The sequence below is a fragment of the Amyelois transitella genome, chromosome 10 (genome assembly GCF_032362555.1).
Source record: "Amyelois transitella isolate CPQ chromosome 10, ilAmyTran1.1, whole genome shotgun sequence".
Classification (NCBI taxonomy): Eukaryota; Metazoa; Arthropoda; class Insecta; order Lepidoptera; family Pyralidae; genus Amyelois; species Amyelois transitella.
Window position 1 is genome coordinate 10000001 of NC_083513.1, and position 15325 is coordinate 10015325.

Sequence of the window (15325 nt, forward strand, 5' to 3'; positions counted from 1 at the left end):
GCTGGTTATCAACATTCACTACACTAACTTTAACGCTGGTTATCAACATTTACTACACTAACTTTAACGCTGGTTATCAACATTTACTACACTAACTTTAACGCTGGTTATTAACATTTACTACACTAACTTTAACGCTGGTTATCAACATTTACTACACTAACTTTAACGCTGGTTATCAACATTCACTACACTAACTTTAACGCTGGTTATTAACATTTACTACACTAACTTTTCCGCTCTGCTCAGTATGAAGTCCTTGGAGAGAGACGCCAGAACCAGCATCAAGTGGACCGCGCGCCTCAAAGCCAATTCAATGCCGGTTTCCATCACAGTCACCAGCGGGGCCCACGACTGATGTACCTGTGAAATTATGATAAATAATACATTAAAATAATGTAATCTACGAGTAATTAATGATTTTTTGTCGTGTGGTACACGGCACCGATAGAAATAAGAATAAGACCACTCCATCTCTTTTCCATGAATGTTGTAAAAGGCGACCAAGGGATAGGCTTACAAACTTGGGTTTCTTTTTTAGGCGATGGGCTAGCAACCTGTCACTATTTGAATCTCAATTCTGTCATTAAGCCAAATAGCTGAACAATGAACATGGCTATTCAATCTTTTTAAGATTATTGGCTCTGTCTACCGCGCAAGGGATATAGACGTGACGATATGTATGTGTTAAAATAATGTAATCTTATTAATTATTTCTTGCCGTGTGGCACCGATAGAAATAAGAATAAGACCACTCCATCTCTTTCCCATTAATGTCGTAAAAGGCGACTAAGGGATAGGCTTATAATTGGGATTTTTTAGGGGATGGCCTAGCAACCTGTCACTGTTTGAAACTCAATTCTATCATTAAGCCAAGCAATAACGGATTTTGCACAGAATGCTCAATTTTATTGTGTTGACAATGGACACTGTAAAAAATAAACATAACATTTAATCACGTCTATATCCCTTGCGGGGTAGCCAGACCCAATAGACTTAAAAAGACTGAACGGCCACGATCAGCTGTATGATTGAATTGCTATAAGGGGTTCACGTTTTACCCATTAATAAAAAGTGACTATTGTAGTATGTAGTTAGAACTGAAATGTACAAAATGTCATGAAATAAATGATAATAATTATTACTGTGCCCGCGACTTCGTCCACGTGGGATAGTTATTTTGGGCAACATTGAAACCCTCAAGGATGAATAATACCCCGTTTTTTTTCACTTTTTCCATTATTTCTTCGCTCCTTATAATTGCAGCGTGATGTTATTCACCCTAAAGCCTCGATAAATGGTCTACTCAACGCAAAAATAATTTTTCAATTCGAACCAGTAGTTCCTGAGATTAGCGCGTTCAAACAAACAAACTCTTCAGCTTTATAATATTACTAGCGACCCGCCCCGGCTTCGCACGGGTGCAAAATTCGGAAAAAATTATACATAAAAACCTTCCTCTTGAATCACTCTACCTGTTACAAAAAACCGCATCAAAATCCGTTGCGTAATTTTAAAGATTTAAGCATACAGACAAACAGACTAAAATAGCGACTTTGTTTTATACTAAGTAGTGATGAAGTATAGATTTATTTGCACACAAGAATATTTTAAGTCTCTCACGTGGGGCACATAATACACACAACGAAAGCCAATTAACATATATTTTGGTTGACTGGAAGAAATCCCGATTTGGATAAGTCCGCCATTGTACATATTCTTTTATATTCAATGACTGTTCTGATTTTGTTATATTTATTTTTATGTGCAATAAAGAGTACAAACAAACAAACATACAATACTCACCAGCGGTAGGAGCTCGTCTTCATAAGGTCCCAAAACAGGGAACGCCAGGGACAACACACGCATAGCCAGTAGGGCCTGGAGCAGACGCCGAGACGTGACGAAGTTGACGCATCGTTTTATGACTGTTATAGTTACTCTAACGTGCTGGGGCAGCGGCGGTTTCTCCACTGTAATGTTCGTGGGGTTATTACATAGAAAGCTACCAAATAAAATAAAATTGTTGGACAAAAAGAAATTTAAAAAAGAATTGACGGAATGGTTGAATGGAAAACGATTACATACATATGTTCACGTCTATATCCCTTGCGGGGTGGACAGAGCCGACAGTCTTGAAAGGACTGATAGGTTCGCTCAGCTGTTTGCCTTAATGATAGAATTGAGATTCAAATAGTGACAGGTTGCTAGCCCATCGCCTAAAAAAGAATCCCAAGTTTGTAAGCCTATCCCTTAGTCGCCTTTTACGACATCCATGGGAAAGAGATGGAGTGGTCCTATTCTTTTTTGTATTGGTGCCAGGAACCACACGGCACTGGAAAACGATTTTATAGCATTAAAGAGTATATGGACGATAAACATTGAATTGAACTATTTACTTATGATTTACTTAAAAATGTATTAGAAAAATTACAAATGTAATCCTAATATTGAGTTTATAGCTATCATTAATATTTGCGCGCCTGCATGCAGGTTGATTTATATGTAAAAACTATGTGAATCATGTAAATAAATTATTCTTTTCTATTCTATACATACATATATATATAAACATACATTAATCACGCCTGTTTTCCGGAGGGGTGGGCAGAGACAACGTCTTTCCGCTTGTCACGATCCCTGCACACTTCTTTCGCTTCATCCACATTCATAACTCTCTTCATGCAAACTCATCGGTTTCGGGTACTCTTGACCTGAACTATATATATTTGGGGTTATTACGTATATAATTATAATCACTTATCTTTATACCTTGCGGGGTAGACAGAGCGTACACACAGTTATAATAAAAATCAAAGAGCCTTGTGGTTCCGAGCACCAATAAAAAAAAAATAGGTCCACTGCATCTCGTTCCCATGGATGTCGTAAAAGGCAACTAAGGGATAGGCTTATATACTTTTACTACTTTTTATACATGCATACTTACATACATAGGATAGGCTTATATACTTTTACTACTTTTTATACATGCATACTTACATACATACCTACATATAATCACGTCTATATTTCTTGCGGGGTAGACAGAGCCAACAGTCTTGAAAACACTGACCACATTCAGCTGTTTGGCTTAATTGCAACAACAACAATAACAATTGAGATTCAAATAGTGACAGGTTAATATTTTCCATTTATTATTAACAATAAGATAAACTTACCAGTGACTGTATCGTCATAGTCTAAAATATCCTCCTCATCATTCTTCTGTAAATCTTCTCTGTACATCTCTTCTACACTCTGACCGGGGCTTCTTTCAAATTCATCACTATTCATTAATCTTTCTGCCTCCTCGATACCTTGTATATACTCTGAGAGACCTCCAAATAAATCTATTTCTGTTTTTGTGCATGTATGTTCATTTACCTCCTCTACAGGAAACCAGCGAAGGATGCATTCCATAAAGGTCACGAACACTTTCAAATATAATTCGAGATTCATCTCATAGTATTTATCACAGCTTTGAACTAACACCTGTAATAATGTTAAACATACTGAATATGGTCAAAAGTACCCGAAACCGTCGAGCTTGCATGAAGAGAGTTATGAATGTGGATGAAGCGAAGGAAGTATGCAGAGATCGTGGCAAGTGTTAAGAGGTAGTCTCTGCCTACCCCTCCGGGAAAGAGGCGTGATTTTATGTATGTATGTATACTGCATATGTAATGTACATATTATGTATGTTTCTAAGGTATACTTGGGAAGTGCCGTGTGGTTTCCGGCACTAACAGAAAAAGAATAGGACCACTTCATACATACATATTGTCACGTCTACATCCCTTGCGGGATAGACAGAGCCAACAGTCAACCAGCTGACCAATAAGAAAAAACTTTAAGTTGGTGGTGCGATAAGGTGCACATGCATACTGAAAAATACACATTAAATAAGAAGCACGAAAGCAGAATAAATGCAGTGGAAATGAGAGCGTTAATGAGTATGATGGGTGTGAAATTGAGTGACCGGATAAGGAACAGCGTGATAAGGGAATGTTGTGATGTGAAAGAAGATGTAGTTACAGGAATAGAAAAGGGTATGTTGAGATGGTTCGGTCATGTGGAGAGGATGAATGAAAACAGGTTGACTAAGCAGATATACAAGGTGAGTGTGGAGGGAAAGGTCGGAGTGGGAAGACCTAGACGAACGTATCTTGATCAAATTAAGGACGTCTTGGTACCCGAAACCGCCGAGCTTGCATTAAGAGAGTTATGAATGTGGATGAAGCGAAGGAAGTATGCAGAGATCGTGGCAAGTGGAAAGATGTAGTCTCTGCCTACCCCTCCGGGAAAGAGGCGTGATTTTATGTATGTATGTAAAAACTTACATCTTCAACGATCCCGTACAGGCAGTCCAGTACATTGGAGTCACTGTACTCCATGACGACAGTCAGAATCAGCAACGCTGACTCGTTGTTCCACGCCTACAACAAAATCATTTTAATCCTTCACTGTTGACGTCCGGTGAAAATGCTGCAGTGCAGTTTGGTCCGCCGCTTCTTCTACACACGCGCTTTGGAAGCGGTAGTAGAAATAATTCGATTTAAGTTAATAAGTGATAATTGTATGAAATTTTGTTAGTAATTATATATGTATGTATGTACATAAATATATATAACTCTCGTTCTCGGAAACGGCTCTAACGATTTCGTTGTAATTTGAAATTTAGGTGGCGATTGGAAATGAGAAATCGATTTAAATGGGCTACATCGAGGAAAATTCATTTTTTTCTCATATTATCATCCAAAATATAAAATGGTCGCTGGAGATCGATAATTTCAGCAACATAACTACTCCACTAATTGCTCAGTTGGCGAGCGATCGGTTCAAGTAAGTGGACAGTTTTTTAGCCTTTACCATTTGTATTTTGGTGGTTTTTGATGTTTTTTATTTTTTATGGTATTTGAAACGTCCACCGAGCATGGAGTTTTAATGATTTTTTTTTTATCAACAATCTGAAAGTTTGTACGAAATTCATGTTCATACACAGGTTACGCGCAAAGCGGCCTACACGCAAGCGGAGCCGCGTGTAACACCTAGTGTTTAGATACAACTTAAATTTTACCCTCTTCAGCTTGGTCGAGATCTGGCTGGTGAAATAGTCCGCGTTCTGTCGGATGAGATGCGCCACGCTCCCGTATGACATGGCTATGGCAACATCGTTGATGGCCTTCAGGCCCGCCAGGTAGACCATTCCGTATTTACTGCCTGAAACAATTTGATACATACATACATATAATCACGTTTATATCCTTTGCGGGGCAGACAGAGCCGACAGTCTTGAAAAGACTGATAGGCCACGTTCAGCTGTTTGGTTTGATGATAGAATTGAGATTCAAACAGTGACAGGTTGCTAGCCCATCGCCTAAATGAAGAATCGCAAGTTTATAAGCCTATCCCTTAGTCGCCTTAAACGACATCCATGGGAACGTGATGGAGTGGTCCTATTTTTTTTATAAGTGCCGGGAACCACACGGCTGAACAATTTGATATTCTGACATAAATCCATTTAGTTTTTAATCAGTACACAAACATTGAATAAAATAAACGCTTGTTAATTATATCTTTGTAATCATTAATCAAAATTACTCATTAGTAAACGAGTTATAATTTTTGTTTAAATTCTAAATTTTGAATAAAACTGTCAAAAACATTTTAGTATCACTTTTATACGTTAATCGTTCTCTCTCGCTCTTACTTGCGCGTGATTCACCAGTGCCTGTTATTCGTACTCCTTCAATAGAGTTGACAGCTGATCAGATAATTGATGTAAACTTCAAAGCAAATTTACCTCGTTAAAATTTTATTACAAAAATAACATATCATACTATTATTATAAAGGCGAAAGTTTGTATGGATGTATGGATGTTTGTTACTCTTTCACGCAAAAACTACTGAACCGATTACCATGAAGTTTGGTATGTAGGTAGCTGAAGACCCAGAATAACACATAGGCTACTTTTTATCCCAGAGTTCCCGCGGGATTGATAGGGTTTCCATGCGGACGAAGTCGCGGGCGGCCTCTAGTATAACATATTGTAGTGATAAGGGTGTAGGGTACAATCTGAAATCACTATTTTCCTTGTGCAAGTCTGGCTTACGTTAAACCTCCGAGCAGTATCATTCGTAATCTGATGGGGATCTTCATTAAAATACGCCAATATCTCGGCGTATAGGTTCTGCGAATAAGTCGCTTCTTGTAAAAACCTGACTCACCCAATCTAGGATTCATGGTCAAGAGCATACCCCAGGCTCCTCTCCAGATATGAGGATGCAACCGGGACAAAGCCAAGAGGAAGAAGATTAAAAACAGTCATATTACTCACCAGCTCTTTCCAGTAAGGGACACAACGTTTTCATCAAATACGGTTGGAATTCCTGGCCGAGTCTTCTAGCGGCGATGCCAACGCCCTCTGTGATCAAACAAGTCAACGCCACATTGTTCTGAGCTTCTTTCAGAGTTGCGCAGGAGTTGGGGTCGCGTGCGGGCTGCGAGCGCGGCGTGTCGTAGCTGACGCCCGTGTAGCGCATCTCGACCGCACCTTCGTATAGACCTGAAATTGTACATACATACATATGGTTACGTCTTTATCCCTTGCGGGGTAGACAGAGCCAACAGTCTTGAAAAGAACAGGTTGCTAGCCCATCGCCTAAAAATAATCCCAAGTTTGTAAGCCTATCCCTTAGTCGCCTTTTACGACATCCATGGGAACGAGATGGAGTGGTCCTATTCTTTTTTGTATTGATGCCGGGAACCACACGGCAAATTGAAATTGTAATAACATAGTAAGTTAAATATCATGAAACATTGAAATCATGTTTGAATATAAATCATGAAATGATTTATGTCATTGGTGTCAGTTTTATTTTGATTCTTGATAATTTGGTGTGGAGTATTATAGTATCTTAGAGTAAATTGTGAGATCTAATTTCAGCCGTTTCGGAAAATAAGATTCATTATATTATAAAAATCGCCCTAAAAATGGGTGATTTTCTGTTTCAGCAGTTTATATATGTTTGACCGGGATTATCTCGCGTTTCGCTGAACCGATTTAGATGCGGTTCTCAGAAAAGTGTTTGTTACACTTAGGAGAAAGTTTTAGAAACTTTTTACCGACATCAAAAAAGTAGTAGGCGGTTCTCTATTCACAAAAGTTAATATTTTTTTAATTCAGCACAACAAACTATTGTACAAGAGATTTGTCAACATTTACATACATATTAATGTATTTACCTATATATGTACATACATACATACATAAAATCACGCCTTTTTCCCGGACAGGTAGGCAGAGACTACCACTTTCCACTTGCCACGATCTCTGCATACTTCCTTCGCTTCATCCACATTCATAACTCTCTTCATACAAGCTCGGCGTTTTATTTACCTACTAGCGGACCCGACAGACTTCGTTCTGTCAAAAAGATTTGTAATATGACGGTTTTTTGTTCCCATCTATTAGACCTACATTGCTTAGACAACAGTGAACTTTATACATTAGCAATAAAGCTCAAATTGACTGTACGTATTAGTTAGAAAACGTTTGTATGGGATAAAGAAAAGGACTGTTTTTAAGGTTTTTCAGGCAATTATTTGATATTTTTTCGCCGTAAAAACTATCCTTGAGCTTCGACGAATATTAAAAAAAAGAATTGGCCAAATTGGTCCACGCGTTCTTGAGTTATGCGCTTACCAACACATTTAGCGATTCATTTTTATATATAAGAAGACAGGTATAACAATGAAAAACTCACCAGGCACGCTGTCTTTGTGCCAGGACCTGGAATTGTACACCCTGATGTCGTACGTGCCGCCGGGAGCCGTGTGCTCCTCGCACACCACCTGCAGCGGCAGCGACCACAGCTCCGGCGACAGGTACGCGTCCAGCACGCGGCGGGACAGGCTCACCGGTGTGTTGACACCTAAAACAATTCATTACGAAATATTCGTATAGAAATAACTAGTTCTACATTCATTCATGTTTTTTAATGTAGACAATGTGCATTAGTCCATCATTTAGATTTAAGAGATCTATATTTGTATATTGACGTCCGATTAAAATGCTGCAGTGTAGTTTGTTCCGCCGCTTCTTCTACACATGCGCATTGGAAGCGGTAGTAGTTATACCTAATTAGATTTAAGTGATGTGACGTTAATTAGTTATACCTTGTATCCATTTTGAAAATAAATCTATTCTATTCTATTAATTGATATTTCGAAGTCTGGAAAACATACATACATAAATAATCACGCCTTTTTCCCAGAGACTACATCTTTCCACTTGCCATGATCTCTGCATACTTTTTTCGCTTCATCCACGTTCGTAACTGTCTTCATGCAAGCTCGGCGGTTCGTGACATTTCTACTATGGTGAAATATCACCATAGTAGAAAAAGTAAGTAGTAAAAAACAACAAATTAACTCACTTTCGCATTTTTAATATTAAAAAATTAATGCATAAATAAGTTAAAAACTTACCAGTAATCATCCAATTCATCAGCGCCACATGTTCGCACTTCCTCTGCGCGTGAAACAAATCCAGCATATTGTCTAGTATCAATTCCGCGCATTCCACTTCCGACAGACACCGACAGATGTCTCTCAGCGCTTGCTCGCAAGTGGGGTCGAGGTGGCGGGGGTTCAGCCAGGGGGAGTTGTGGGGGGGAGGGGGGTTTCCTGGAACAATACATTCATACATACATATAATCACGCCCTTGCGGTGTAGACAGAGTCAATCGTCTTGAAAAAACTGATAGGCCACGTTCAGCTGTTTGGCTCATTAAGCCAAAAGAATTAAGATTCTAAATAATTGTGATAGATATTGCTAGCCCGTCGTCTAAAAGAAATATCCCTAAATTATAAGGGATCCCTTGGAGTGGTCATATTCTTTTTTGGTGCCGGGAACCACACCATCAATAAATTCATTCCTTAATAAATCAATGAAGGAGGTAGTCAGATTCAGAGAGAAATTGCCTTTATGTGACAGGTAAGATAGATATTAAAGTTCATTAATAAATAATTATAAATAAATATATACAGGACAAATTACACTGATTGAGTTAGCCTCGAAGTAAGTTCGAGACTTGTGTTACGAGTTACTAACTAAACGATACTATATTTTTATAATAAATACTTATATAGATAAACATCAAAGACCCAGGCCAATCAGAAAAAGTTATTTTCTCATTATGCCCTGGCAGGGATTCGAACCCGGGACCTCCGGTGTCACAGACAAGCGTACTACCGCTGCGCCATAGATGCCGTCAATTTGTTTAAATTTGTTTGACATTAGTCGCGAATTTGTTTGACTTGCGAAAAAATAAAATGATTAAAATGCTCAACCGAGCATCAACATATCGTCCATATAAACAAAAATGATAAATATAATAACCGTACCTTTGACAGTATACTGTGACAACAGGTTCAAATCAGTCTGCACAGTGGCGGCCTCTACCAGTGCACTACATAAACTCTGCATATTGACTTGAACACTCAATGCCGTAGTCAATTGTTGAGGGCGGGAACCATCCGCCATCACTTGAATATAACCATGGAGAAGATTTAGCGCCGACAGCTTTCTGCTTGAGTCTGTAAATAAAATAACATAACATAACCTACAATCACGTATATATCCCTTGCGGAGTAGACAGACCCAATAGTCACCAAAAAACTGAAAGGCAACGTTCAACTGTTTGGCTTAATGATAGAATTGAGATTCAAATAGGGACAGGTTGCTAGCCCATCGCCTAAAAGAGGAATCCCAAGTACATATCCCTTGGTCGCCTTTTACGACATTCATGGGAAAGAGATGGAGTGGTCCTAATCTTCTTTCTATTGATGCCAGGAACCACACGAAACACGGCACGGTTTTCAGGTAAATTAAATTGATAAAAAAAAAAACACAATTGGAAGAACTGCTTAAAAGAGTCCAAGATTAAAAAAAGGCTTTAGGCAAGCCTGAAAATCAGTGTTTTTGTCGCAGGTTTACAAAAACGCTGAGTTATAGCCATTTTGAGCACACCAATGATAAGTTTTAAATTTTGTATAAACTTAAGATTTTGTGGTTTTTATTAATTCATTGGTATGTGTAGCAATTCAAATTAATTCATTTATCTTCCTTCTTACTTCAGTCCCAGTTGCATCCTCACCACTATGGCGAGGAGCCTGGGGTATGCCTTTGACCATGGATCCTTGATTGGGTGAGTCAGGTTTTTACACGAAGCGACTTCCACCTTACCTCCAAAACCTTTGCAGTGCAACCTGGCCCCGCATTGGATCGATCATCGTTAAACATCTAGTTGCACGAATGTGCAGGTTTTCTTACGAAGTTTTCCTTCACCGTAAAAGCATCAGTTAGTATTCAAACTAAATAAATAATTAAAATATACATTAATATTAGTTTGAATACTAACTTTATAACTTTGAAAATATTCATTAGTACATGGCCGAGGTGGGATTCGAACCTGTGCCTTTTTTGCGACGCACGCATTTTAACCGGGCACCTTATCGATTTGACCACTGACGCTCTTATTTATCTATCTATCTTCTTAAATGATTCAGCCATTGACGGAATAGACTTACCAATATTATTAATAATTCTAGGCAAGTTTGCTAACGCTGTCATCAGATTCTTAGATAGGCCGTCCATCGCTGTAAGTTTATTCGGAGTTCTAAAGTACGCATTCACTGAGTTGGTACAATATTCTGCAACTTCTGGGTACTCGTCCTTGGCCAGAGATATGAGGATGTCCAGCGCCATTGGCACTGAGGGCAACATGGATCTGAAAAATAAAATATTCAAATATAAGAAGTAATTAGATGAAACGAAAGCAGTATGCAGGTATCATGGCTAGTGGAAAGACGTCTCCTATCCCTCCGAAAAAGAGGCGTACCCTGAGTGGTTTGATATTGACACAGATATTAGACACAAATGTGTTTCGTCAGATTGGCTATTCAACCAATTCAATGTTAAACTTTTAAGCCAAGACCTAAAAAGATGATATGCGAGCGGACTTAAAACTGAGGACACCAAAGACTGAACAAAGTGCGAGAGGTAAAATTCGAAAGGCAGCCCTTGTAGTGAAAACGGGAACACTCAAATAAGAGAGAGGGAGATAGCATAATAATCATACGTGTGACACTCTGTGAGGAGCCTATAGCAGTAGATAGCCAACTCCTTCCTGACTCGCCAGTGCTCATGCGTGCGGAGCGACGCTAAGCTAGTTGTGATCATCACCAACTTCTTCCCCGCCATTTCGTACCATTCTGGCGAACATTTCGGCAAGTCTTTTAAATTATCTGAAAAAAGAATCATAATTAATTTTTTCATGTCAGCCATTTTCATAGGTACATACAAGTAGTTGTCAAGAAAATATTGCTGTCATATTGTTTTGTTACAAAAACATGCTAAGTCCTTATGAGTGTTTCTTAATTACCTGTACTCACACAAAAGTAACCTACATTGTTTACAGTCCTACCCATTTCATATAGTAAAAAGAAATACATACTATAATAATGAAGAGAAATTATTTGTATCTTTGTTTGCAAACAAAACTAAAAATTTACTTTCTTTTGGGAAATCTCACGGAATCGAAGTTTGAAAGAAAGCTTGTTGAGTATTATTAATGGTAAACTGTTTGTTTAATTGTCAACAATTAGCTCTTAACATCGACAGTATTGATTAAATATGCATTCATAAAGCAATTTTTTTTTTCTAAACTAATAAGCTTTTCAATTTCCTTAAATCGGACATACAAACTTAACAAAAAAGCTGTCCAGTACCAAATTGACCAGTAAGTTAAATTAATGTAACAAAATTCTCTAAAATTACTAATTACCCCTGCTTACTTCTGTATCTGTCACCGTGGCTTTCTCCCGCACCATCTTGGCAATGTCCTCAACTGTGATGTCGGTTTTCTTCTTCAGATGCTTTTCATGCATCACCGTACAGAGAATGCGGTGGATTGCATTAATCGCGGCCTGAAATTAATCTGAAGTTATTGTGCGTCGTTCTTAAAGTTGTAACAAATAATGTTGTCAAAGTTTCAGAATGTGAGTTATAGATGTCTCTGGTACCATATTTTTAGTTTTGTTTTAACCCTTATAATCGTGAACCAATTCAAAATATACTTTACAAGTATCACCAGAATTAACATAGGGTATCTGTCTACTTATTAATATTTCCATTTGTGAAAGTCTAACTATTTTGTATTCATTGTATTATAATATTTAAATCAGTGTAGTACCAATCCACTTAAAGCCTTGTATTATATTTGTATTTGCAAAAATTCAAAAATCAACTGGATGAAATAAGTAGGGGCAGCTCACTTATGGAACTTTACTGATGTAATTATGTTACATATGTACATACCTAAGCATAATGACGTCTAAACTTCTTGGGGGTTAGACAGAGCCAACAGTCTTGAAAAGACTGATAGGCCAGGTTCAGCTGTTTGGTTTTATGATGGAATTGAGGTTCAAATAGTGACAGGTTGCTAACCCATCGCTTACAAGAAGAATCCCAAGTTTATAAGGCCATCCCATAGTTGTCTTTTACGACGTGCATGGGAAAGAGATGAGTGGTCCTATTCTTTTTGTATTGTTGCCGGGAACCACACGGCACTATTAGTATAAATTCAAAATTTTTATTCATTATTGTAGGATACTTCCTATCGCTTAATAATTGTCAAAACATATGGTTTAACAACATTGATTGACGTCAAATGAATTACTTAAAACTAAGTTTACTGCCGCTTCCAAGGCATCAGTGCAGAAGAAGCGGTAACAAACTGCACTGCAGCATTTGGTTCAACAACATCAACTTCACAATATAAAGAAGAATATAAGTATACCACAACAACAGCGTGCCCCGGGTTGTTGAGAGCAGTGGCGACGTCCTGCAGCGCGGCGAGCACGCCCGGCAAGATGGCGGCCAGCATCGACACTAGCGCCCCCTCCTCCGGCGGGCACGGCGCGCTCGACAGCTGCGCATGCGTGCCCGTGTGCGCGCTCAGGCAGTTGATCGCTGACAGCCTGACATTTCATTATTAACAAACTCCTTTAGAAATTTTCATTTATATTCTCCACATAAATACAAAAGTTATGACAAGGTAATACAATTATGTTCCTATGTGTTATTATACATCCATCCATTTCCCATAGATGACGTAGAAGGTGACTAAAGGATAGGCTTACAAACTTAGGATTCTTTTTTAGGCGATGGGCTAGCAAACTGTCACTATTTGAATCTCAATTCTATCATTAAGCCAAATAGCTGAACGTGGCCATTCAGACTTTTCAAGACTGTTGGCTCTGTCTGCCCTGCAAAGGATGTGGACGTGACCATATGTATATGTATGTATTATACAGGCACTTTGCACAATCAAATCAAAAGAGACAAAGAGGTATAAGTTGTGTTATCTTTAATAAACTGGAGTACTCCAAGGCAATATTGAAAAAAACAAGACAGAAATTAGATGTAAAAAAAAAGCTAACAGATGATCTGAATTTATCAGGATTATAGTAATTGCATCTTCAACTCGCTCTTGCTATATCCCTAAGCTAAACTTAACCTTTTGTTTTAAAATTGTATTCAATTAATAAATATTTTCTGGAGGTATGGTTGACATCTGCGACACATTTTCATAACTTCTGCAGATGTCATCATTATCCTATGTTACTTAAATTGTACTTGATCTACAAATAAAATATTTTTAATTTTTTTTTTTTTTTCAATAAATATTATTACCTTAATGCCCTCAGTTTCTCAAGCTTGGCGATATGAACAGAGACAAACATGATTTGCGCTAACATCGGCACTTGCGTCTTGTACAGTTTATCTCGGAAAGGTTTGTCTAGATTCAGCAGGAGCACTGTGAGAGTCTGCATTACGCTGTGTTTCAACTCCTCAGGCGCATCAGAAACTGGAAATGTAATTAAAATTTATCCTTATACATACATACATACAGTCACTCTATTATACATATGTAGGCATGTAGGCACATAGTCTTAAAAAGGTGAAAACGTTCCACAATAAGTCACCCTAATTAATTATTTTAACACATAGGATACCTATTCACAAAATGGAGTTTACAAAAAGATTGAGTTGAGAACCGCTTATTTAAGGAAGTTGGTTAAAATTATGTTCCATTATTGGGTGTTTGATAATACTATAAATATTAAGAAATGTCAATACAATTTTAGTATTTTCATTCAATGTCATAGCACTAGCTACCGCTCCTGACCTCCCGCACTTCCTATTAGTCTGGTGAACTGTTGTTGCATGTAAGTATTGAAAGATGCTAAATCCATTGGATTAATCTGTGGTTAAATCTTACCCATTCCTGGCTTGGAGTTATCAAACACAAGTTGTACGAGTCCCGTCTCAATCTTCATGCACATGTCGAAGCTGTTCACTGTGACACGTTCCAATACTGCTCTCATGGCATCTACTATGAGGCATTGTAAATCATACTTTTTTCTGAAAAATTATGAAAATATTAATTTTTTTAACATCAATATTCAACAACAAAAATAAACAAACAATTGTACATTTTGTGTATAAAATCACACTTCCTGTAATATTTTCATTTGAAGGTAGTTGTGTTTATCTATAATTTATGTTCATGACTATTATAGGAATGTAGATATTATAGTACAGAACTTTACCAAGTCAAGAAAGTTTAATATACACATAAGATGATATTCCATCTTATCTAGGTAGAATTAATAAATAACACTAAAGAACATACTCAATTTCTGTGGAATGAATGTGAGTGATGAAAGGGAACAGTAGGTATTGTTGAAGTTCTTGCACCACCTCCTTCTTCAGCTGCGATACACTTGCCGTGTAGGCTGCTATGGATTCAGGTGATGGGCACACCATCACCTCATCGCACACTGGCTTTATATTCGCAAATGCCCCTTTTATAGAGGCCTTCATTTTAAACATATTTATCTCGTGTTTTGATAATTTTTAATAATATGTCATGAATTTAATCTTCAAACAGAGGTTATCAAAAGTAGACTGTTTTTATTATAAAATAAAATAAATTAAATTTATATTAACTTCAGAATTAATTACAATTTGTGCACTGGCTTGGATTGGATCTGATCTGACTGTGAGTGACTGAAGTTCTGATTCTGACACTGACAGTCAGTTATTTGTTGGCATTGATATTTGGGTAACGTAGAAAGTGTTACGATTCAGAGAAACAAAAATAGTGTCTGTGTTGCTGGTGCCTTGTGTGTTTTTGTATCGTTGTTCAATATTAGCATTAATAATTTAAATTATTTTGTTTACATTTTAAGAAG

The 15325-nt window shown here is 37.7% G+C and overlaps 1 protein-coding gene across 1 annotated transcript in view; it reads right to left on the reverse strand.

Annotated features, from left to right (window-relative positions):
• LOC106133117 (TELO2-interacting protein 1 homolog) overlaps nucleotides 1-15135 on the reverse strand; it is an 18236-nt gene extending 3101 nt beyond the window's left edge. The window contains exons 1-16 of the mRNA XM_060946180.1: nucleotides 14764-15135; nucleotides 14350-14492; nucleotides 13761-13935; nucleotides 12865-13045; nucleotides 11851-11992; nucleotides 11146-11311; nucleotides 10595-10794; nucleotides 9410-9601; nucleotides 8492-8689; nucleotides 7768-7935; nucleotides 6339-6566; nucleotides 5078-5220; nucleotides 4341-4436; nucleotides 3180-3492; nucleotides 1807-1973; nucleotides 233-363 (exon numbers count right to left, since the gene is read on the reverse strand). Coding sequence (XP_060802163.1) covers nucleotides 233-363; nucleotides 1807-1973; nucleotides 3180-3492; nucleotides 4341-4436; nucleotides 5078-5220; nucleotides 6339-6566; nucleotides 7768-7935; nucleotides 8492-8689; nucleotides 9410-9601; nucleotides 10595-10794; nucleotides 11146-11311; nucleotides 11851-11992; nucleotides 12865-13045; nucleotides 13761-13935; nucleotides 14350-14492; nucleotides 14764-14963 — 2843 coding nt within the window. The 5' untranslated portion in view covers nucleotides 14964-15135. The remainder of the gene's footprint in view (nucleotides 1-232; nucleotides 364-1806; nucleotides 1974-3179; nucleotides 3493-4340; nucleotides 4437-5077; nucleotides 5221-6338; nucleotides 6567-7767; nucleotides 7936-8491; nucleotides 8690-9409; nucleotides 9602-10594; nucleotides 10795-11145; nucleotides 11312-11850; nucleotides 11993-12864; nucleotides 13046-13760; nucleotides 13936-14349; nucleotides 14493-14763) is intronic.
• Between the last annotated feature and the right edge of the window lie 190 nt (nucleotides 15136-15325).